The sequence below is a fragment of the Stegostoma tigrinum genome, chromosome 29 (genome assembly GCF_030684315.1).
Source record: "Stegostoma tigrinum isolate sSteTig4 chromosome 29, sSteTig4.hap1, whole genome shotgun sequence".
Lineage (NCBI taxonomy): Eukaryota > Metazoa > Chordata > Chondrichthyes > Orectolobiformes > Stegostomatidae > Stegostoma > Stegostoma tigrinum.
The window spans coordinates 30,893,980-30,919,912 of NC_081382.1; the positions used below are offsets into that span (position 1 = coordinate 30,893,980).

Sequence of the window (25,933 nt, forward strand, 5' to 3'; positions counted from 1 at the left end):
AGCCTCCAACGCTCCAGGGAAAATAGCCCCAAGACTCTCCCTACAGCTCAAACCTTCCAACCCTGGCAACATCCTTGTAAATGTGTTCAGTACCCTTTCAAGTTTAACAACACCTTTTCTTATAGCAGGGAGACTAGAACTGAATGCAGTATTCCAAAAGAGGCCTAACTAATGTCCTGTACAGCTGCAACGTAGCTTCCTAACTTCTACAGTGAATGCATTGACCAGTAAAGACAAGCATACCAAATGCCTTCTTCACTACCCTGCCTTCCCGCAACTCCACCTTCAAGGAACTATGAATGTGTACCCCAAGGTTTCTTTTTTAATCAGTAACACTCCCCAGGACCCTACCATTCAGTGTATAAATCCCATCTGATTTGCTTTACTAAAATGCAACACCTCACATTTATCTAAATTAAACTCCATCTGCCACTCCTTGGCCTATAGGCCCATCTGATCAAGGTCCCATTCTGAGATAACCTTCTTCACTGTCCACCATATCATCAATTTTGGTGTTATCTATGATTGTATTAAACATTCTTCCTATATTCACATCCAAATCAATCATATAAATGACAAAAAGCAGTGGATCCAGCACCGATCCTTCTAATAGCATGCCACTGGTCTCAAGCTTCCAGCCTGAAAACAACCCTCCACCACCACCTTTGTCTGCTACCTTCAAGTCAATTTTGTAGCCAAATGGCGAGCTCTCCCTGGGTTTAACCTTGCTAACCAGTCTACCATGTGGAAGCTTGTCAAACACCTTGTTGATGTAAAGTTGAATGTAAACTTTATTCCAGCATATGAACACATAAGAAAGACTGAGATTTAAGTGAAGTACTAAGGGAATGCTGAATTGTTTCAAGCACTGTCCACCCAAATGGTTATAATAGGTTCCAACACCAGGGCTGGATTTTCATAAAACTAGGGAGATTTTATAAAGGTGTCAAAACAGCAGGTGGCAACCAATTTCAGCATTCTTGACCCTATTACGAATTTCCAATTTTCACTGTTTTTTAAGACGCACAATGATTTAGGTGATCGCATTCTTCACTCCTAATCAGCTGGCTCCATTGTTAGGATAACCACAGACTAAGTCTTCTGCAATTTTCATCGTCAGGCCAAATTTTTAAAGAATTTGTAATTCACATCCTTCAGAAGTGTCATGAACCATAGGATGAATGAATGAACATTTTAAAACATAAGCTTAAAACGTCTTAGACCCACCCTCAATGCTAAGGTTGTGATCAAACCTACCCCAATCCCCCACAAACTATACATGCCAAGTTACACCTGCCCACCCAACAAAGTAAAAAGATAAATGAGATGGCTAACCATTAGGTGGCACTCTCTGTCCATGTGCCAATTTCTGGAAAAAAAACTGGTCATTAACAGATCTAAATTGTGACTTGTTTGCAACAAATAGTACTTACATTTAAAATAAGTGCCCTTTTGAACTACTGCATTAGCTTGACTACACAATAGGCCAATCAGACTGCACAGTCAGTATTAACAAAAGCTGGTGTCAGCTTTACATTAGCCAAAACTGTTTACTGTAATTTGAATATGAAGTCACTCAAATTAAAATTAGGGAGGAGATTTAAAGCCATTTCTAGGCTATAATTTATTTAACACCAGCATTAGGAGATCTGCAAGAAACTTTTAGACTTAACAAAAGATAAAATGTGATGTCACTTTCTAACCATGGAACTGAACTGAAATGTAAGATGCTGACTAGAGCACCACTTTCTTGGCCAGATGACAAATATGGCATTGCTCAACCAGAATTATGCACTGGCGTATCTGTGTTCTCAGCAGATCTCAAATTTGAAATTGTATTACTACATTTTCATAACATGAAGCACATAGTTGTTACAGTGTAAATAAAGGCTATTCAGCCTATTTGTGTTTGCATTAGCTTTCCAAATAAGCATCAATCAAGGCCATCATTCAATGCTTTCCCAGTAATCCAGCACATTATTTATATTTAAATAATCATCTAATGACCCCTTAAATGCCCTGATTGAACGTCCCTCAATCATACTTCCAGCCAGCTCGTTTTGCATCCAAACTTCTTGCAAGATGGAAACATTCCTTCTCACCTTACATTCATTTCTTTTTCAAATCACTTTCACTTTGTAACCTCTCATTTTTGATCTTCTCTCAAGCAGGAATAGTTTCTCCCCACCTAATCTGCCCAGCCCTCTCTCAATTTTGAAAACTCCAAGCAAAACTTCTTCTTAGACTTCTCTTGAAAAAAAGAGTCCCAACTTCTCCAATCTATCTTCATAACTGAAGCTTCTCATCCCTATAAATCTCTTCAGGAATCCATTCAATACATTCGCAACATTCCTGAGATGTGGCTCCCAGACTGTACACAATATTCCAGCTGAGGTATAACTAGTGCCTTACAGGTTCAGCATAACCTCACTTCTACTGTACTCTACGTCATGCTTACTCAATCCTTAGATACTGTATGCTGTATTAGCTGCGCTTTCTACCTGTCTTGCTACCACTTAATAATTTATACACCTATAGAACATTAAACATAGAAAATACACCACAGGATCAGGCCCTTTCGCCCACCACGTCTGTACCAATCATGCTGCTATCTAATTTAATCTCATCTGCCTGCACATGCTATCAGCTGCTTGTTCATGCATCTGTCTAAACACCTCTTAAACTTTGCTACCATATCTGTTTCTACTGCCTCCCCTGGCGATCCTTCCTAGGCACCTACTATACCCTGTGTAAAAGAAAAAAATCTGTGCACATCTCTCTTTAACATTCCCCTTCACCTAAAAACAATGCCCTGTGGTATTTGTCCTTCCTACTTTAGGAGAAAGACTCCAGCTATCCACCCTATTCACTTAGGTCTCTGCTCCTGCCCATCCTTTGGGCTGCACCCTTTACATTATCCTGTCTCTCTATGCCCTTTTTACCAAAATGTATTGCCTCACCATCTCACACTTTCCTGCAATAAAATTCATCCACCACCTATCTGCCCAGTCCACCAAATTGCCAAAGTCCTTTTGAAGTTCTACTATACTCTTCGCATTCCATACTACTTCCAAGTTTAGTATTGCCTGGAATTTTGAAAGTATGCTCAGCACACCGTATACTAACCCCTAGGAAACTCCTCTACAAGCTATCCTGCAGCCTGGAAAGTATTAATTAACCATTTCTTCCTGTTTCCCATCGCTTGACTAATTGTGTATTGGCACCGCTACTGTTCTCTTTTTCCCCATGAGTTAAAAAGCATATGGGCATTGCTAAAGTTAAAATTTTCATAATGTGCATAATTTTCAAAATTTGCATAGTTAAAATTCTCAATATCTGTTGTGAGGCACTGTATTGAATGCCTTTTGGAAGTCTGTGTACAGCACATCAACAGCATTATCCTCCTGAAGCCTGTTACCTCTTCAAAGAGCTCCAGAAGTTATTTGGGCATGATTTCCCCTTCAAAGATTTAGGCTGATTCTCCTTAATTAAGTCATATTTGTCCATGTTACTATTCATTTTATCCCATAAACACTCCACACACAAGAAACAATTCCCCCACTCACCTCCCATGCAACTGTTAAAATCTAACTTGCATTGAAAGCATTTGATTAAATTGTAAAAATTTAAATCTGCAAAAATTTCCATGTAACTAGTGAAATGGTAAAACTATACAACGCAGGTGATTTAACTACTGAATGTCAAAATACTTACGTGAGGAACTTTAGGAATTTCCCTTTTGCTAGCGCATTTTTTGTAAATTAAAATCACTTTCCAACTCTCATTGCAAAGTACTCATAACATTGTCATTTCATGATAAAGTTAATGTCTTTTAAAGAATCATAAAATGGTTACAACACAGGTTCAAGTCATTCTATCTACTGTGCTTGTGCTGGCTCTCTGCAACAGCAAACCAACTGGTACATGATCCAGCAAATTTTCTCTTTTCCTATGCTTATGAAATTGACCATTGGCATTGCACTCCAGATCCTAGTCACTCTTTGCTTAAACGTTTTCTCCTCTATATCAGTTGACTATTCTGCCATTCAAATTAATCAATGTCCTTGAGTTTTTCAAATCTTTTGACAATAGAAGTATTTTCTCCCGATCTGCTCTGTCCAGACCATTGGGATTTTGATCATCTTTATCAAATCTCCTCTCAACCTTCTTGAAGGATAAGCTCCAGATTCTCTGATATGTCCATGTAACTGATGTCCACATCATTGGAACTACTTGTATAAATGTTTGTTACCTTCAATAATACTGTCACATCCTTTCTGTAGTGTTTTCCCCAGAATTGGATAAGATACCTCAAGTGAGGCCAAACTAGTGTTTCATAAAAATTCATAACTTCCTCAATTTTTAGGCTTGAAAAGTTTAACATGCTACCAGTATTAACTGTGAAAAAATTCTAAAAATGCAAGGTTTATTCTTATATATAAAATTCTAATGGAAGGCTAGGAACATTTTATAACTCCTAAACAGACATGTTGCAGTACCATGAAAAAAAGTGTATGCCCATCATGAACAGAATTAAAACTAAACCTTGGATATACATCAGAGATAATGGGAACTGCAGATGCTGGAGAATCCGAGATAACAAAGTGTACAGCTGGGTAAATACAGCAGGCCAAGCAGCATCTTAGGAGTTGCTTGGCCTGCTGTGTTCATCCAGCTCCACACTTTGTTATCTTGGATATACATATTTGGAAGATTGGAGAAGTTTGGAAATTGTAATTGTCATTGTGCATATCAAACAGGCATCACGAAAGTTCAGCAAAAAACTGTTACTGAGCAAAAAGGGAATCCCAAAGGAATTCAATTTTAGAAAAGTTTGAAACAAAAGGATTCAAAAATATTCAATGACAACATAACTCTGTGCAGCCTGCTTGGATTAACATTTTGTCTCAATTTACAAACTATGATGCTCTCACCCAATTCTTTTTGGCAGATTCCGGTTTAAGTTTGTTAATAGCGGGATTTGATTATAGAAAATGACTCTGAAAAACCTGCATATATCTATCGGGTGGAACTTCTCAAAAATACTTGTCTATGACACTTGTTTGATATACACATTATTTTCGTTTTCTATTTAGATCAATGCAGACAGATGATTCACTCCAGTGAACCAAGTAATAACACTGAAAAATAGAAGTTAACCAGTGGAACAATACAGAAATCAGTGTGTGTTGTTAATTACAGTATTTAGATACTGCTCACATTTGCTGACTAATAAAGAAATGTACAAGAATTAACCTTTGTAAGATTGCAAATGAGAAGAGGCTTAATTACAAATTAAAGAAGAACCAGTGAACCTTCCAGTATAGTACATTGGCTTAAATTTCAATGGTCTAATCATGAACACACATTTTTGCACAATAGACAATGCTTTTAGAATTTTGAGTTTTTGCAGATTTAGAAAAGCATATACCTACCTCGTGCATGCATAAATTTGATTAAAAATAGTGAGTCAGGTACCAGTAGAGTGGGTAATGTGCTCTGCCATAGTGAGGCAGGAATTTTGTATGAGACCTGTGGTCCAATGTTTCTTCTGCTGCTGTCAGGTTAAGTTAAACGTTTGCGCCCATAAGTCGTCACTTTGAAATAAGCTGGCTACTGGAGCGTGCAAAGATTTATCTACGACTGCTAGTGCACTCCTTTTGGCAGCCACTAAGAAGGAGCAATGTCTGAGGGCTAGGTGAACGCTATCTCTCTGTTGTCTAGGTGGGGACGTGGTGTTTATGAAACATTCACAGAATACAACACAACGGCAATATGTTCTAAAAATACTGGTATGGTCCAGTAACATTTTATATTTATTGATATGCTTAATAACAAAGTCATGAAAGTACCTCCTAATCAGAATGTTGGAAGCTTGACATCACTGCCATTTAATTGTGATTAAAATATAGTGAGTTAGTGAGTAATTCTGTAATGAAAAAGGACCACTCAAACACAGTAAGATGCAGCAACGATGCAAATTCATCCATTTGAGTGAATCTCTGAGGCATCACTAAATTCCAGCAGGGTCAGGGGTGATTGCAGTCAAGGGGCTCATTAATAAGTCTAATTACGTTCCTGTCACCAGCAGCCAGAAGCCTATATGGACTTGTGCAATCCAGCTCAACATCACCTTCTCAAGGGCAACTAGGAATGGGCAATAAATGCTGGCCAGCCAGTGACACCAAGTCCCATGATTGAAGAAAAGAAAGACTTGCACTGGGGACAAGTTTTTCCAATGGGTGGTGCCCAGTCAGAATACTCTTGCCTGATTCTCAGGCACTGGTGGATTCCACTAAATTGAGCCCGGAGTGTGGTCACTCAGTTTTTTTTCACAAATTATTAGAAGTATATGACCAAATTTTAAAGCAACTACACAACATCTAGAAATGTTTGTAATGCAGTTTTTTACAGTGCTATAGTTAAGAAGTTGATAACATTAAAACAAATTACTTAAAAAATGGCCACTCTGAACAGCCTTTAAAATAAATTAGCTACCAATCTAGCTACAGCTTTTGTAGAACTCTGCTTATACCATAGGGCATACCACACATCAGAATTTCAGTTGTGCTAATAAATCTTGCAGTACATAGGAACTGCATAGAAAGTCTAAACAAATTATCTGAAGAACCGGCTACTCACTTTATGGATGCACGGTTATGTGCTCAACTACTCAAGTTTGAATTCAAGGTTTAATTGTGTAGATGAAACCAGCAATAAGAATGTAAATAATCACTTCAAATTTTAAATAGACTGGTGTTAATCAGTAGATCTCAAAAGAATAACGTGCTTTACATCAAATAAATGATTAAATGCAAGAGAGAAATGATTTGCCATTTAAGATACGAGTTCAGTGAATTTGACTGAAAAATAAAAGTAGTCACATAAATGTGTTACGAACACAAAATATCTACAATTGACAAAGTTACATCAGAATTAAGTTTAGAAACCATAAAATTGGCTATATAATTTAAACATAGTTTAACTGAAATAATAATAATTGAATAATTTAATTGAAATAACTTTTTCATTGCTGAGGCTTCTTTATGAATTAATAAGTTTTGGGGATCCTGAATACAATTTGATGCTATAGTATTCTGGTTGTGAGTTTTCTGCGTGAGATGCTACACATGCTATTTATTACAAACTTTTTTTTTAAACACTTCATGAGTATTGGATGTCATTGACAAGGGCAGCATTTGTTGCCTATCCTTAATTGTACTTGAATTGAGGGGCTTGCTAGGCCAGTTCAGACTGTGGTTGAGTCAACCACAATGCTGAGGGTCCTCAGCCTCATATAGGCCAGGCAACAATGATATATTTCTTCTTCTAAATGATTTTAATGAACCAGATGTGTTTTTACACAATCAATTATGGTTGTCATGATCAACTTTACTGACACTACTTTAAAATCCAATTAATAAATCTGAAATTAAAATCCCATGAGCTCATATGGTGGAGTTTGACCCCATACTGCCAGAGCAGTAAAACAAAATAAACGTGGCTTCTGGATTATCAGTTCAGTGAAGTTACCATTATATCATGATTAAACCCCTAACCATAAGTTTTGTAATGTGGTAGCATTTGATTGAACTCAATGCTATGTATTGACAATTTCAGTTTAAAATTATGCAGCTGTGTTCAATCTTTGCATGGGAGCAACACAGTGTTCTTGGTTTGAGGATGTTGTATTTCAGTGTTTGCGGTTTTGGATCCCAATATTAATTTTAAAAATTACTGCACTTTCTTAAAAATTCAGAAGTGAATATCATAAGACAATGATTCCGTCTAAATGTGTGCATTACAATGTGTGATACAAATGATAATGACATCTGCAAGTAGTTTTCCCATTGCATGCATTTAACAGATACCAACCAGGTGAAGAGAAGATATTTTCAGAGATATTGCGGCTACAAATGAATCGGAAAAAATGGTAGAAAGCATCAGCAATTCCACTTGGTTGGGCAGAAAAGACAGGCATGTGAATAGTGTGGTGGGCCATGGCCATAAAGCATGTCATTTGTGACCAAAATGAGGACTAGTTCAGTGCTCTGGATGTTCTGTGGAAATCTCAGTGGAGAGGTATAAACAGAGTTGTTTGAAAGATACACACAGATTCAGAAGAAGCCAAGAGATTCCAAGCCTTGGGTGGAATAAAGCTAGGAGATTGATGGTAGTGTGTATGGACTATAGTGATTGCAATGAGGTCAGCCAGGTGGGTTGAATCAGATTAACAGCCCCAGTCAGAGAGCCCTGCTTGATAAGAACAGGAGTTTCACACATCCTGTCACTCTGAGAGCTGGTGATTTGGCGATGGGATACCAGCTTCTGTGGAAATATTTTAGTGGCAACCATTTTAATGTATGTTCCTGAGGAAACTCCCTCGCAACAGTTACCTTGTGAGGTAAGCATTTCTGGCACTATGGCATTACGGGAAGCTTTGGGAAGCTTGATTTGTTCAACCCTGCTGAAGACTGGGCCTACTATTTACAAAGAATGCACTATTTTTTCCAGCAAATAACATTGGGGCAGATGAAAAGCAATGAGCAATTCTCCTGACCACTTGTGGATCCAGAATATTAGCAGTTACTGGGAGCCTAACTTTCCTTGAGGCAGCAGATAAAACATTTCAAGAGTTAACAAATTTAGTTAAGGAGTATTATGGAAAAAATGGTGGACTAAGTGTAGCATGATCTTGCAGGTGGTCTTGATTTGCAGGCTCTCTTATGGTTGATTTCTCATGGTTATTATGCATCAGAAGCATTTTTTATTTTGAATCATCTTTTGGAACTTTTATAGTCCACAAAGAATATGCAAATAAAACACAAAGGAGGAGAGATTTCTTTTTTGCAAATGGAGTTTGCATGGGAAAGGCCTCCACGGGTTGAGTGTCAATCTGGAGAAGAGGGTTTTTTTAATGTTTCAAACTTTTATACTTCGAAAATTTTATGCAAAGAAAAATGAAGGAGACGTTGTTTTACATTGTGAAGGAAAGTTTCTTTTTTTAAAAAAAAAGTTTGTGCAGGAAAGGCCTCCAAGTATTTTCTAACTTCTGATCTGCAGAAGCAATTTTTTTAAATGCTTGAAACTTAGTACTTCAAAAAAAATTATGCATAAGAAACAAAAAATGTAAAGGAGAGATAGTCTGACATACAGAGCTTGTGGAGAGGACTATACGTGGTCATCTCTGGACAGATTTGTTTACAGCCGGAGATTGAAAGCTGACAGTTGGAGGACTTGAAGGGGTGGCATTTTTGGATTGTTTTAGCTAAGTGCTTGATTTTTGTTTTGAAGTTTTTTTTTAATCTTTTGCATGATTCAGATTTTAAAGGGTAAGGAAGGGTAGTTTATTTTTATATCTAAAGGTACTATTGAGAGCTTCTTCATTTCAGATTTAATGTCACTTAGGGCATTCAAGAGACACAGTGTGATAACAGATTTAGAGAAGTGATTACACAGAAGGATCAGTCACATAGATGCACGACTCAGGAAAGCTAAGAGGTAGTTCAGAAATCTCCTGTTCCCTCTTTCAAACAGCTATTCCATTCTGGGTTCTGTTGAAGGTGATAGTCTCTTGAGGAAAATAGAAGTGGTAGAAAGATCTTGGGCACTAAGAATGAATCTTATGTTAAGCCATGTTTGTCAAGGTTTAAAAGAATAATTGTTATAGGGAACTCTCCTGTGAGGGGCACAGACAGGGGATTCTACAGCAGCGAGAGTGTATTTAAGATAGCATGTTGCTTTCCTGGTACCCGGGTTCAGGACATCTCAATATGCTTGAAGCATATTGTCAAAGTGAAGAGTGAGAAGCTGGAAGTTTTTGTACACGTTGGTAGGAACAAAACAGTTACGGAAAGGGTTAAGGTTTTGCAGAGTGATTATAAGAGGTTAGGTAGAAGGTTAAAAAAACAGAACCTCAAAAATAGTAATCTTTAGTTTACTCCTAGTGCCAAGTTCTAATGAGAGAAGGAATAAAAAGACAGGGCAGATAAATCAATGGCTGAAGAGGTGGTGCAATATGCAGGGATTCCGATTTTTTTTTTAGATCATTGGGATTGCTTCTGGGGTAGAGAAGACCAGTTCAAAAGGAAAGGGTTTCACTTGAACTGGGAAGAGACCAAAATCCTGGCAGAGAGATTTCCTAGTTCCATTTTGGGAGCCTGTAACCTATGAAGAGGGAAGTAGGCTTTTCCAAAGGAGCAGTGAAAATAGAAGAACAGATCAGGATGGTTCTGAATCAGAAAAGAGCAAGTTAATTAATAAAGGCAGACAACATCAACTTGAAGAATGTCATAACTTTGAAGGATTAAACTGCATTTATTTCAATGCAAGGGGTCTTAAGACCATAAAACATAGGAGTGGAAGTAAGGCCATTCGGCCCATTTAGTCCACTCCGCCATTTAAATCATGGCTGATGGGCATTCCAACTCCACTTCCCTGCACTCTCCCCATAGCCCTTGATTCCTTGTACAGTCTTGCAAGTAAGGCTGATGAACTCGGCATGTATCAGAACATGGGATTAGGAGACCGTTGCCATTACAGAAACTTGGCCGAGGGAAGGACAGGACTGGCATCTCAATGTTCTGGGTTTTAGATGCTATATAGGAAGGGAGGCAGGAAAGGAGGGGGCGTGGTGTTTTTGATTAAGGACACCATTTCTACTATAATTAGAGAAGATATTTTGGAGGGATTGTCCAGTGAAAATATATGGGTTGAAGGTAGAAACAAGAAAGGAATAATCACCTTGATGGGACTGTACTATAGACCACAACAGTCGGAAGGAAGTTTTGAGGAGAAAACATGTAGAGAGATATCAGGTATATTAAAGAATAATAGAGTTGTAATAGTACGGGATTTTAATTTTCCAAGCCTTGTCTGAGACTGCTATGGTGTTAAAGTTTCAGATGGTGAGGAATTTGTTAAACGTGTTTCGAGAAAATTTTCTTTATCAACGTGTAAATATTCCAAGTAGAGAAGGAGCAAAACTTTAGGTTTATAACTGGGGGGGAAGGGTAATTATAATTCTGTTAGGCAAGAACTAGGTAACATAAAATGAGAACAGATGCTGTCAGGGAAGAGCACTATTGAAATGTGGAGATTGTTTAAGGAATGCATACTGCGGGTACTCTATATGTTTGTCCCTAGCAGGCAGGGAAGATGTGGTCGAGTGAGGGAGCCTTGGTCCTCAAGAGAGACCGAACGACTGGTTAAGAGGAAGAAGGAGGCTTATAAAAGGTTTAGGAAACAAGGATCAGAAAAGGCTGTATAGGGATCCAAGTTAGCCAGGAAGGAGCTGAAGAAAAGGCTTAGGAGAGCTATGGGGGCATGAGAAAACCTTGGCAGATAGGATCAAGGAAAACTCCAAGGCTTTTTACACGTACATGAAGAATAAGAGAATGACGAGAGAGAGGGTAGGGCCGATCAGGGATTGTAAAGAGAACTTGTGCACGGAGCCTAAAGAGATAGGACAGGTCCTTAATGAATACTTTTCTTCAGTATTCACAACTGAGAGGGACCTAGTTGTACAGGTGGACAGTGTGAAAGAGACTGGTAGGCTAGAGGAGGTCAATGTTAGAAAGGAAGATGTGCTAGGAATTTTGAGGAACTTGAAGACAGATAAGTCCCCCAGGCCTGATGGGATTTATCCAAGGATTCTACGGGAGGCGGGAAAAGAGATCACAGTGCCTTTGGTGATCTTTTTGTCCTCACTGTCTATGGGTATAGTGCCGGAACATTGAAGACAGGCAAACGTCATTCCCTTTATCAAAAAAAAGGGACCAGGGATAACCCTGAAAACTACAGGCCAGTTAGTCTCACTTCACTGGGTCGGCAAATTATTGGAAAGGGCTCTGAGAGATAGGATTTATGATCACTTGGAAAGGCACAGTTTGATTCGTGATAGTCAGCATGAATTCATGAGGGGTAGATCATGCCTCACAAACCTTACTGAATTCTCTGAACAGGGAACCAAACACGTGGATGAAGTAGAGCAGTGGATGTGGTATACATGGATTTAAGTAAGGAGTTTGGTAAGGTTCCCCATGGTAGGCTCATGCAGAAAGTAAGGAAGCATGGGACATGGGATAGGGTGAAAGGTAGCAGATTGGATTCAGAATTGGCTGACCCTTAAAAGGCAAAGGGTGGCAGTGGATGGAAAATATTTAACATGGTGTTCAGTTACGAGTGATGTACCATAAGGATCTGTTCTGGGTCCTCTTCTATTTGTGATTTTGTAAATGATTTGGATGTAGGAGTGGAAGAGTAGATTATTAAGTTCTCACACAATACATAGGTGCAGAATACAGGGGGAGCAGAGGGATCTTGGGTTTCATGTTCATAGTTCCCTGAAAGCTGCCAACCAGGTAGAGAGGAGTTGTTAAGAAGGACTCATCAATTGAAGCAGAAGCTGTGGTTCTGTAAGAAAGGTAATGATGACAATAGCTTTTAAAAGAGGGAACTGGAATTGGGGAGGTGGGGGGTGGGGGGGGGCGGGGGTGGTGGTGTGCAGAGAGAACAATCTACAAAGTTCATTTAACATTAAGACCAGGAGAACAGGATGTGCTGGTTAACAGTTTAGTGGAAATGTGATTGGGACAGCAGTGGTGGATCTCATGTAGCACTTGTGCTCAGATAGGTAACAGAAGAGTTTGAATTCAGGCCCAAGCTATTGGGGAATTTGATCTCAGTGAATGGAGGAAGCAAGGATAGAAAGAGAGAAAATGGAGCAGCGAGTGGCCATTCAGCCCTTTGACTCTGCTCTGGTCTTTAGGATGATCATGGCTGATCATCCAACTCCATCCTGTGTTCCCAGTTTCTTCTTGGAGTGCTGTGGTTTAAGAACTAGGGAAGAGCAATAAATGCTGGCCAGCCAGCAACACCCACATCCCATGAATGAATAAAAAAAATCCACAATCTTACTTTCAGCAACAGTGTACAAGGACTCGGGTCTTCCTTCACCTCCTCCATCCAGACAATAACCTACCTTTTCTGTTTTTTCTACCAAAATGAATGACCTTATATTTATCCACATTATACTTCATCCTCCATGCATTTAACCGCTCACTCTTTCCTTGGATACTATGAGAATTACTAGAGTACGAGAGAATGAAGGATTTAAAATAGATAAGTGCATCAAAGCAGAAATGAGGTGGCCATGGAGCAGATGGACAGTCACAGAGGTATCATGTCTCCAGAGCTAATCATCAGACGGTTGGGAATGCTTTCTTCTTGTACGAGTTAAAAATACACATTATTTGCAACTGCACAGTAGTGCTGTAAAATCGGTAAATACATTGGAATTGTTAGTGTTTCCTTTTCTGAGGGTCGCCGGGACTGAAACATTAACCCTGTTTTCTCCTCCACAGATGCTGCCAGACCTGCTGAGCTTTTCCAGCAACTTTGTTTTTGTTTCTCTTTCCTCTTTGGATATTTTGTACAGAACTGAATGCGAACCTTTTTGTATGTAGTTATAGATAACATTTCATGAATAAAGTATGTTTTTGTTCTAAAAAAAAAATTCTGTGGTAAAACTTTTCACTTACCATTGCTTGATTGTGGAGGCCTCCATCCCCTTATCAGGCTACTTTTCATTGCTTCCAAGCAGAGTTATTGGTTGCTTTGCCACAAATCTGTGGGAACCACTGAAAATTCCTACACTAGTTTCAAACTTGGTAATATTCCAGTTTCTGTTCCTTTACACAATTCAAACTGAGATTACTATGAAGGACTTCTTTCTTTTTTAACCTCTCCCCTAGCCTGAGACATTGTGACCATAAAGTTAAACCACTAGTTGTTATTCTCCAATGAGGGAGCAGCCCATGATCCAACAGGGCTATGGTGATTTTACCTTTATTGTAATAGCTTACACAGATGATTTCAGAACTTGAGAGGTTACGACCAGGCGGAGTGTCCTTTTGCTTCAAAGGAAAAGGCTGAAGAGTTATCCAACAAACATGACAGATCTTTCAAATTACAAAAGATTTTGATAGAGAATAAAGTGTTTCCATTTATGGAAGTGACAAAACAGCAAGCTGGCCAACCAAGTAATGTGGGGGCTTTATTTAACACACCTCCCTTAAGTCAGTCAGATAATAATAATTGCATAAATTGGCAGCTTCATGCATAAACAGACCATTCAGCCCCACTGATCTATGTTCTATAAGAGCCTCCACCCACCCATCTTCATCCAAACTTATTCTCATCATATATGTCCCCTCTCTGTCATTTATATCTAGTTGCCCATTTAAAATACACATGCTGGTTGCCTGTATTAATCACATGGTACCAAGCTACACATTCCTATCACACTCTGGGTAAAGATATTTCACCTGAATTTTATTTTGGATATGTTAGTGAGTAACATCAAATATAGCTCTTTCTTTTGATCTTTTCCACATGTAGAAATATCTTCTCTATCGTTACCCTATTAAACCTGGTCATAATCTGAAAAGACCTCCAAGAAAAGAGCTCAGCCTGTTCAGCTTTTCCTGATTAATATATCCGATCCCTTCTGGTATCAATTTTGTAAATCAGTTTTTGCCTCATCTCCATTATCTCGAATTCTTTTCAATAGTATAGAAACCAGAAACCAGCACAGTACTCAGAGTGCAGTTCAACATGATTTTCAATTCTCTAAAAGTGACCTCCTGTGCATAGCCTGCTTTTATTTTTGGCCTTATTAACCTTCTTACTATTTTCAGTATTTGCATGTCTGTATCTCTAACTTCCATTGTTCAATTTCCAATTTAGATTAATCATCCAAGCAGATTTGAGCTCCTTCTTTCTACAAAATTTACCAATTTAAAATTCCCTTAAAATGAATTTGACAATGATATGTCCATTCTGCAAGTTTATTGATATTGTCCCTTACTGCAATATCAAAGTTAAATTTAAATCTAAAAGCAATTAGTGTTTCTGAGACACTTCAAACTCTAGATAGATCTGTTTTGTCCATACAAGATCTATGTATATATCTCTATTATATGTCACTGCTACAGCAGTCAGGTTGGTTGATTCATATCAGTTTTTCAATAACTGTACAGCATTATTAATTATTGGCTACAATTACCTTCCTGAATATCCCATAAAGCCATCCATGCCTCAACAACACAGGTTGAGTCAGAAGCAATATGATTCAGTAAATTTACTAGTATTTTCTCAAGTACAGATATTTATTACCAATGATTGTCTCCTTTTTATTACAGTAAGTACCAAGGAAAGAATGGAAAAATAACTTCAAAACACTATCTCCTTGCCATCAATGTTATAGATAGTTATGGTCAAACAGGATAATCTAGTTGACATTATTGCACTGTTTCACTGTGTTATTAGTGACAAAGGAGTTGTTTGTAAAATATAACTGAACAAAATATTTCATAAGCTACCTTGTTCCAAAGGAGAATGCCTGCGGCTATAATGGGGGACAATGGGGAACCTGTGGATGTGGCATATCTGGATTTCCAGAAGGCATGTGACAAGGTGCCACACCTAAGGCTGCTACATAAGATAAAGTTGCACGGTATTACAGGTAATGTATTGGCATGGATACAGGATTGGTTGACCAGTAGAAAGCAAAGAGTAGAGGTAAATGGGTGTTTTTCCGGTTGGCGGTCAGTGGCTACTGGCGTGCCTCAGGGATCAGTGTCAGGGCCTCCATTGCTTACAATTTACATAGATGATTTGGAGTTGGGGACGAAGTGTGGTGTGTCAAAATTTGCAGATGACGCTAAGGTGAGAGTGGTAGAGCAAAGTGTGCAGAAGACACTGAAAGTCTGCAGCGGGATATAGATCGTCTAAGTGAGTGGGCAAAAATCTGGCAGATGGAATACAGTGTTGATAAGTGTGAGGTCATCCATTTTGGTAGGAATAACAGCAAAATGGACCATGTTTTAAATGGTAAAAAATTGCAGCACGCTGTTGTGCAGAGGGACTTGGGTGTCCTTGTGCATGAATCGCTGAAGGTGGGATTGCAGGTGCAGCAGGTGATTAAAAAGGTAAATGGAATTTTGTCTGCCATTGCTCGAGGGATGGAGTTTATAAACAGGGAGGCAATGTTGCAGCTGTATAGGGTCCTGGTGAGGCCACACCTGGAGTACTGTGTGCAGTTTTGGTCTCCTTACTTGAGAAGGGATATACTAGCACTGGAGGGGGTGCAGAGGAGATACATTCGGTTGATTCTGGCGTTGAGAGGGTTGGATTATGAAGAGAGACTGAGCAGATTGGGATTATACTCATTGGAATTCAGAAGAATGAGGGGAGATCTTACAGAAACATAGAAGATTATGAAAGGAATAGATAAGGTGGAGGTAGGGAGGTTGTTTCCGCTAGCAGGTGAAACTAGGACTAGAGGGCATTGCCTCAAAATAAAGGGAAACAGATATAGGACTGAAGTCAGGAGGAACTTCTTTACCCAAAGGGTTGTGAATTTGTGGCATTCCTGGCCCAGTGAAGTGGTTGAAGCTACCTCACTGAATGTTTTTAAGGCAAGGCTAGAGAAATTTTTGACCAGTAAAGGAATTAAGGGTAATGGTGAGTGAGCAGGTAAGTGGAGCTGAGTCTCAAAGATCAGCTATGATCTTATTAAATGGCAGGCTCAAGGGGCCAGATGGCCTACTCCTGCTCCTAGTTCTTATGTTCTGATCTAAATTATTTCAATAGGGTGTATTGTTATGATTTATATATTTATTTTAACCATTCAATAAAGTACAATGTGCTAAAAAGATTGCAAGCATTTGATTTTGGTACAAATGGCAGCATAATGTTAGAATGGCCATTTATTTTTCAGCTTTAATGAAAGCTACTTTAAACCAGCTTGTAATTGATGATCACACAGGCCCTTAAATGTGCATCGTGAAGATAAATTTCAGTTTAGGAGTACTTCAAAAGACAAACACTTAGAAGATTTGAGCTCAACTCAGCATGCCTATTCTGAATTCAATAATCCTTTTGATGATACCATGTAACAAAAATTTGTCTCATAATTTAGAGAAACCAACATCTAGCAAGGGATGCATTAAAATGTATATGAATCCCAAATAACAGGAGAATGCTGGAACTACTCAGCATGTCTTCCAACATTTGTGCAACAGTTTCTCTCTTGCCTGACCTGCTAACTATTTCCACTTCAGATATGCAGCATCTGCAGTTTTCCATAGATCCTACTGATTTTCAAAGCCAGTGATTTGCCAATTATACGTACATTGAGATACTTTATATATCTGACATGCACATTCACTGTTTAAATACACTTGCCAGAAGACATTGTCAAATGTGCAAAATTAAAACTCTTCCAATGCTCTTCATAACTGACTTTTTTCCAGTTTTGAAATAGACAATTTGATGTGATTTGCATTTTGAGAATTGATTGTGCCAATAAGTTCTAATGTAGCACAAGCGATAAGGGTTTTATGTAAACTTATCTTTAGTGATCAATGTCCACCAGATTTGAGGCAAATGCAAAAAATTATTCACTTCCAGCACAAGTTTATTAAAGTTTTTCTTTTTTGCTAATGTCATGTGAAAGTTCTTTTTCAGAATTCAATTCTCAAAGTATTTGTGCTGACTGGCTGATATTCTAAAATATTTTATTATTGTGCTCTTATTTTATACCCTTAGCAGAGTACTACTTCTTCTTAAAAACTTGTTTGTACTGATTATGAATTCATTAAAGCCATTCTCTTTCTTTTCAGATAGCTCAATAAAATGTTTTGTTCATTTATATTTTACAAACAATCCAGTCAGCGGAAAATCTAGGCCTATTTTTCAATCAGGCAGAGTTGATTTTGATATTTTCAATACTGGGCTTCTACTTTTGGAGAATAAAACATGACATTTCATGCACAGATACCACACCACATTTGGGTTCTTCTACTTCTGAACTTGCATTACAATCCATGATGAAAAGTACTATTAATGTCCAAATTATTTAGAAAATTGATAAATACAAGGCTGCACAGGTAAGGCAGAGTGGATATATTGACTATTCCATAGATCAAGGTAACAACAGAAATATACAGATATATCACATGGCAAATAAATATCTCAAGGCATTTTTACACAGATAGAACAAATGCTAAAAAGTAAGACAGCAAGAAACGTGCCTGGTCAGAACAGTGTGCAGAAGTTTCATATCCTTGTTGGGGCCTTTCATCTGACCTTCACTGGTCTTGCACTAAGCAAGACAGGGCCTCAAAACACAAATTCAAATGTTGTGTTTAACAACAGTGGGTTTGGAATATATTTTTAAGTCCTGTAGTTTCATTTGGCAGAGCGCGAGATGTGAAAGATGAACAGACCAGAAGAGGGCAGACAAGTTAATTTTTTCATAAATAGTTTCCTAGTGACTAAGAAAGGGGTGTACTCGTAACCAATATATAATTACTGAAACTACAGCCCTAAGGTTCCACACTTCACCTGGAGCTGTTTAATGCCCTTTCTGCTCTAGCGGAAGCTGTTCCACCCTTTTACCCATTGCTGTAAGTTGTTTGAGAGTGCGTGGCTGTACTCTCTTGAATCCCATCCAGCCAGCTGGCACCAATGGCAACAAATTAAGGAGGAAGTTGGACCTGGTGGATTTAATATACGACTGGGGACTTAAAAGCAGCCCAGGGTCATGTAAGTGAGATTGGACCAGGTAAATGAAATTTTCAATGATATAAATTCAAACAAATAGTCTCAGCCTAGTTGTTAGATTTTTAAGCAGTTTTACCGTCATACGAAAGGATGCAGAAGTGGGTGGTTCAACGGTGGGGTTATCCTCTGGAGCGTTCCCTGGCATGCTGCGTCTCCGGCCAGGTCTCTCAATTGGAGAATCTATGAAGAAAACATTGACAAATCAGTTTTGGTAACAGTGGCAAGATATCTAGCTAGCAAACTTATTCTTTTTGGTATCATCTTCAGACAAACTTATTGTTGCTAGAATTCAAACAAATTTTGATTTATTTTAATTTTAAATTTTAATTGTATAGTTGAAATTGGATATTATGTGTTGTACTGAGCGAACAGACTAAGAAAACCCCAGTGATCTATACAGGCATGTTACAGTTGATGTTATGTTATTTCTTTATGCCAGGAAGTAAAGATCATCAGCCTGACCAATGGCCTGGTGGCAAAATAGGCATGTTTGAAATTCTGTCGAAGAACATGGTGAGCTCAGTGCTAACACTGCTTGTAATTTATTATGCCGCTAACAATTGCTGGATTGGTTTACGTGCAAAGAAGGGATGGCTGAGACAATGTTAAAGAAAAGGGTTCTGAGAACCTTTTCAACCAAGACTTGGAATAATTATTGTCAGTGCAGCAGAAACAGAAAGGAACAGGGAGAAAATTAGGCAAGACAACTGGTGAGTGTTCTACCAAATCATATGCTAGATGTAGCAACTTTCCTTCACACTACAGTTTGTTGCCAATTTTTTTCAGGCAGCCAAACACAGCTGTCAGACAACATGCACAAGAGTCACAAATAACAGGTGACCGGCAAAATAGTTTTGTGTTGGAATCGGTTGAGGGAAGAATGTGGACCAGTGCACCACAGCTCCCTGAACTTCAATTATTTACTATGTTAATGATTTGGAGAGGAAAAAGTGCAATATATCCAAATTTGCTAACGTTACAAAACAGGTGGGAAGCCATGTTGTGACGATAATGCAAGGAATCTGAAAGTGGATATGGATAAGTTGAATGAGTGGATACTTGGCACATTGAGTTCAATGTAGGAAAGCGTGAGTTCATGGACCTGGTAGGAAGAATCAAAAGGCAGACTACTATTTAAATTAAGAAAAAGTGTAGCGAACAGGGATCTGAGTGTTCTTGTTCATGAAACACAAGACGCAGCAAGTAGGCAAATGGAATTTTGGCCTTTATTGCTAGCTGGTTGAAGCTTAAAAGCATGAAACTCTTGTTACAACTGTACAGATTGTTGGTGAGGCTGCATCTGGAATACTGTGCACAGTTTTGGTCCCCATGTTTACAAAAAGGATACAAAAACAAAGTGCTGCAGAAATACAGCTGGTCTAGCAGCATCTGGACAGAGAAAAACAGATGAATGTTTTGACTCCAGTGACCCTTTATCAGAAAGGAAAATAGTTCATAAAGGCTGCTATTTATGCTGATGGCAGGAGAATAGAGTATAACAAGACAATACCCAAAGACAGGGAAGAAAAAGGGATAAGCAAAATAACTTGTCAGAGGCTGGCATCCCATCACCAAGCATACTGCAATCACAAATGCATAGCCTTCAAAAACAGTAATGTCTCTCATTGAGTCAGACATAAAGGGGCCCTAATATCCCTGACACTTATGGTTTTATGTCAGCCAGGCCTCCCTGATTGAGTTTCCTGATTGGGACTGTTAATGTGATCCATTCTCTGTGAGATCCAGCTGGCTGACCTCAATATAATCACTACAATAAGTAAACAAAGAGTTTGCTGATGATAAGGTGAGAAAGAGATAAGTGCTGGACCAAAAAGAAGTGTAAACGGTTGAAGGGATAATGGGAACTGCAGATGCTGGAGAATTCCAAGATAATAAAATGTGAGGCTGGATGAACACAGCAGGCCAAGCAGCATCTCAGGAGCACAAAAGCTGATATTTCGGGCCTAGACCCTTCATCAGAGAGGGGGGTGGGGAGAGGGAACTGGAATAAATAGGGAGAGAGGGGGAGGCAGACCGAAGATGGAGAGTAAAGAAGATAGGTGGAGAGAGTATAGGTGCGGAGGTAGGGAGGGGATAGGTCAGTCCAGGGAAGACGGACAGGTCAAGGAGGTGGGATGAGGTTAGTAGGTAGATGGGGGTGCGGCTTGGGGTGGGAGGAAGGGATGGGTGAGAGGAAGAACCGGTTAGGGAGACAGAGACAGGTTGGACTGGTTTTGGGATGCAGTGGGTGGGGGGGGGGGAAGAGCTGGGCTGGTTGTGTGGTGCAGTGGGGGGAGGGGACGAACTGGGCTGGTTTAGGGATGCAGTAGGGGCAGGGGAGATTTTGAAACTGGTGAAGTCCACATTGATACCATATGGCTGCAGGGTTCCCAGGCGGAATATGAGGTGCTGTTCCTGCAACCTTCGGGTGGCATCATTGTGGCAGTGCAGGAGGCCCATGATGGACATGTCATCTAGAGAATGGGAGGGGGAGTGGAAATGGTTTGCGACTGGGAGGTGCAGTTGTTTGTTGCAAACTGAGTGGAGGTGTTCTGCAAAGCGGTCCCCAAGCCTCCGCTTGGTTTCCCCAATGTAGAGGAAGCCGCACCAGGTACAGTGGATGCAGTATACCACATTGGCAGATGTGCAGGTGAACCTCTGCTTAATGTGGAATGTCATCTTGGGGCCTGGGATAGGGGTGAGGGAGGAGGTGTGGGGGCAAGTGTAGCATTTCCTGCGGTTGCAGGGGAAGGTGCCGGGTGTGGTGGGGTTGGAGGGCAGTGCGGAGCGAACAAGGGAGTCACGGAGAGAGTGGTCTCTCCGGAAAGCAGACAGCGGTGGGGATGGAAAAATGTCTTGGGTGGTGGGGTCGGATTGTAAATGGCGGAAGTGTCGGAGGATGATGCGTTGTATCCGGAGGTTGGTAGGGTGGTGTGAGAGAACGAGGGGGATCCTCTTAGGGCGGTTGTGGCGGGGGCGGGGTGTGAGGGATGTGTTGCGGGAAATACGGGAGACGCGGTCAAGGGCGTTCTCGATCACTGTGGGGGGAAAGTTGCGGTCCTTAAAGAACTTGGACATCTGGGATGTGCAGGAGTGGAATGTCTTATCGTGGGAGCAGATGCGGCGGAGGCGGACGAATTGGGAATAGGGGATGGAATTTTTGCAGGAGGGTGGGTGGGAGTCGGTGGGCTTGAAATGGACATCAGTTACAAGCTGGTTGCCCGAGATGGAGACTGAGAGGTCCAGGAAGGTGAGGGATGTGCTGGAGATGGCCCAGGTGAACTGAAGGTTGGGGTGGAAGGTGTTGGTGAAGTGGATCCACCAACAAGTGGCTCCTATTTCTTATGTTTTTATGCTCCTCTTCAATAGGTTAAAAAAATACAAGCAGCAAGGCAAAACTAAAAATAGTACGAACTGGGGCTGCTGGAGTCTAATAACAGTGTGGAGCTGGAGGAACACAGCAGGCCAGGCAGCATCAGAGGAGCAGGAAAGGATGGAGAAAATCTGGATTAACTGGATTTTTTTCTGACTGCCAAGATGTAACACAGGGGTTGTAACAGAACTTGGCCATTGGGCCCCAGCTATTTACAATTTATAATTCATAAATTTGCAGATGACATTAAAATAGTTGGGAAAGTAAGTACAAGAAAGAAATAAAAGACGCACAATTGTACATGGATAGGTTAGGCTCTCGAGCCAAAGCGTGGCGGATGGAATTTAATGTGGATAAGTGTGAGGTTATCTATTTTGGATGGAAGACTAAAAAGGCAACTCTCTACCTATAGGTAGAGAAACTTCAGAATGCTTTAATGCACGAATTGAAGAAAACTAGTACGCTGTTACAGTAGGTAATAAGGAAGGCAAATGTAATTTTGGCATTTAGTGCTAAAAGAAAATAGAATAAAAGTAGGGAAGCATTGCTGCAACTCAATAAGGCATTAGAGACGACATCTGGAGTGTGTAAGCAGTTCTGGACCCCTTACTTGAGGTGGGTTGTTGTTGCATTGGAGACAGTTCAGAGCAGGGTCTCTAGATTAATTCCAGAGATGAATAGTTTGTTTTAAGAGAAATTGAGCAGTTTTTTAAAAAAATCTGTTAATGGGATATGGGTGTCACTGGCCAGGCTGGCATTTGTTCCCCATTCCCAATTGCCTGGATGGTGAGCTGCCTCCTTTAAACATTGCAGTTTTTAGGTGTTAAGGACTGAAAAGCAGTTCTATGATTTTGACAGCAACAGTGAACAAATGGAGTGGAACTTGCAGGTGTTGATATCACCAGATGTCTGTTGTCCTTGTCCTTCTCAGTGGCAAAGGTCTCAGATTTGGATGGTACTATCAGAGAAACGTTAGTGAGTTACTGCAGTGCATCCTTTGGATGGTACACGCTTCAGTCACTGAGCACTGGTGATGAAGGGAGTGAATGCTGAACGTGAACAATGAGATGCCTATCAAGTGGGCTGCTGTGTACTAAATGGTGATGAACTTTGTAAATGTTATTAGACCGACTGCTGGCTTGTGACTTGTAGATGGTGGACAGAAGGTGAGTTATTTGCTGTGTAATTCCTAATTCCTAACCTTCTATTGTAGCTTTAGTATTACAGACTGGCCCATTTTCAGTTTCCAGTCAATGGTAGCCCCCAGGTTATTGATACTGTAGGATTCAGTGATGGTAATGCCATTCAACGTCAAGGGACATCATCTAAATTCTCTCTTGTTGGAGGCTGTTATTAACTGGCGCTTGTATGGTGTGTATGCTACTTGCCATTTATCAGTATAAGCCTAGATGCTTTTCAGGTTTTGCTGCACAATGCTTCAGTATCTCAAGAGTTGTTAATGGTGCTGAACATTGAGCAATCATCAGCAACATCCCATCTCTGAACTTCTGATATAGGGAAGGTCATTGAAGCAGCTGAAGATGCTTGGGCATTAGGAACTTCTGCAATCCTGAGGTGAGATATTTGACCTTCAACAACCATTCGTTTGTGTTAGATATCAGTCCAACCAGCAGAGAGTTCCCTGCCAATTCCTATTGATTCCACTTTATCCAGATCTTCATGATGTCATATTAAATGCTTATATTATGTGTCATATTAAGTTAAATCTTGCATTGATGTAAAAGTCACTCTCTCCTCACCTCTGGCATCCAGATCTTTTGCCCATGTTTGGACCAAGACTGAAATGAGGTCAGGAGCTAAATGACCCTAGCAGTACCTGAACTCAGCATCAGTGAACTGGTTATTCCTTTGCAAATGCTGCTTGATATCAGTGTTAAGGATCTCTCCATCACTTTGCAGATAATTAGTAGTACTCTGCTGGAGGTGTAATTGGCCATGTTGAATTTGTTCTGCTTTGTGCAGACAGAATATATTTGGGCAATTTTCTGCACTAACACCGGGATATACCAGTCATAGGTATACTAGAACAGCTTTGCTAGGGGCACTTAGCTAGTTCTGGAGCACAAGTCTTCAGAACTGTTGCCTGAATGTTCTCAAAGACCATATTTGGTTGTGTGTGATGACACTTCCAAATATACAAAAAGAAACAAACAGTCAGCTGTGATGACAGAAACTTCATGATAGGGAATAAATCATCCTCTTGGCATTTATGGCTGTAGTGCTTCAGCTTTACATCTCTCACTGATGTGCTGGTTCTCACACAGTGAGGATATCTGTGCAGTTTTGGAACCCACATTTCATGAGGGATATGACTGCACTGGAAATAGTGCAGAGGAGATGTACCAGGATGTTGTCTAGACTGGAGGGTTTCAGTTATGAAGAGTGATTGGTTAGGCTTGGCTTGCTTTCCTTGGAACGGGGCTGAGGGAGTCACAATTGTGATGTATAAAATTGAGAGATGTAGACAGCAAGAAACTTTTTTTCCCCTTCGGTGGAGAGATCAATGACCAGGATCATACCTTTAAGGTAAGGAGCAGGAGGTTCAGAGGGGATGTGAGGATATTTCTTTTCACTCAGAGATTGATGGGAATCTAGAATTCAATGCCTGTAAGCGTGGTAGAAGCATTTAAGTAACATTTAAGTAGTCAGATGTGCACTTGCGATGCCAAGGCATATAAGGCTATGGATCAAGTACTGGAAAATGGAATTAGAATAGTATTAGCATTGATAATAAAAATTGGGCTCAGTAGTGATGCCTGAAATGCAGTAATCCTGGCCCAGACAACATTGTTCACTCTGTCAGTCAACATTCTACCTGTGCTGTTACTTTCCTTGATTCCACCGGTCTTGATTCCATCTTAAAAGTGTGTGTGATGATCATTTATGGAACATGTTCAGAGAATCCATTGTATATTACTTCATCCTATTACAAACCTGTTATCTCTCCATTGGTAATTTTTTTTAAAAAACCATATTCAAAATAAATCTTTCAAACACCACTTATCAAGTTTTGAGTCCAATAAGAGACAATGTAACCACCGCACCTTGATATTCAGTGGTGTTATCATCACTGAATCTCGACCTATCAACAGCTCTAGGATTACCATTGACTGAAACTCAGTTGGACTGACCACCTAAATATAGTGGCTATACAACATGACAGAGAATAGGAATACTGCAGCAAAAAACACTCTCCCTGACTCCCCCAAAACCTGTCCATCATCTACATGGCACAAGTAAGGAGCATGATGGAACACTTGCCCGGATGAGTACAATTCCAATAACACTCCAGAAGCTTGACACCATCGAGGACAAAGCTTGACTGGCACCACAGCCCTAAGCATCCATTCTCTCCACCACCGACGCTCTGTAGCATCAGTGTGTACACTATCTGTACAATGCACTGCAGAAATTCAAAGATCCTTAAACAGCATCTTCCAAATCCACAAACATATCTATTTAGAAAGCCAAGACCAGCAGATACCATGTGACCACCAGAAAGAAGTTCTCCATGTCATTCACCATCCTGACTTGGAAATATATCGCTGTTCCTTTCAGTGTAGCTGGATTAAAATCCTGGAATTCCATCCCTAAGGCCATTGAGGGTCAACCCGCAGCACGTGGACTGCAGCAGTTCAAGAAAGTAGCTCAGCACCACCTTTGCAAGGACAACTAGGGACTGGCAATAAATGCTGGCCAACCAACAATGCCCTTGTCCCTTGAATACTGCAGACTTGATTCACCTCTGTTGTTGATATAATTTGGTAATATGTAAGAATTCTTTGAGTAGGTAATGAGCAAATTAGCCAAAGGAGAACAATGATGTATTTGAATTTCCAGAAGGCCTTTAGCAGTTCCTGTGAGGAATCTTATCAAATAAGAGCCCACAGTGTTGGGGACATTGTACTG

The 25,933-nt window shown here is 40.0% G+C and overlaps 1 protein-coding gene and 1 long non-coding RNA gene across 9 annotated transcripts in view; one reads left to right on the forward strand and one right to left on the reverse strand.

Moving 5' to 3' along the window:
- The window catches only part of LOC125465223 (disabled homolog 2-interacting protein-like), a 669,026-nt gene that overhangs the window by 253,431 nt on the left and 389,662 nt on the right, over window positions 1-25,933 (reverse strand). For all 8 annotated transcript variants that reach the window (XM_048558459.2, XM_048558457.2, XM_048558458.2 and 5 more), the window contains one exon: window positions 18,707-18,810. In XM_048558459.2, the coding sequence (XP_048414416.1) occupies window positions 18,707-18,810 (104 nt within the window). The remainder of the gene's footprint in view (window positions 1-18,706; window positions 18,811-25,933) is intronic.
- The window catches only part of LOC132206048 (uncharacterized), a 65,867-nt gene that overhangs the window by 32,720 nt on the left and 7,214 nt on the right, over window positions 1-25,933 (forward strand). The gene's annotated exons all lie outside the window — the stretch shown is intronic.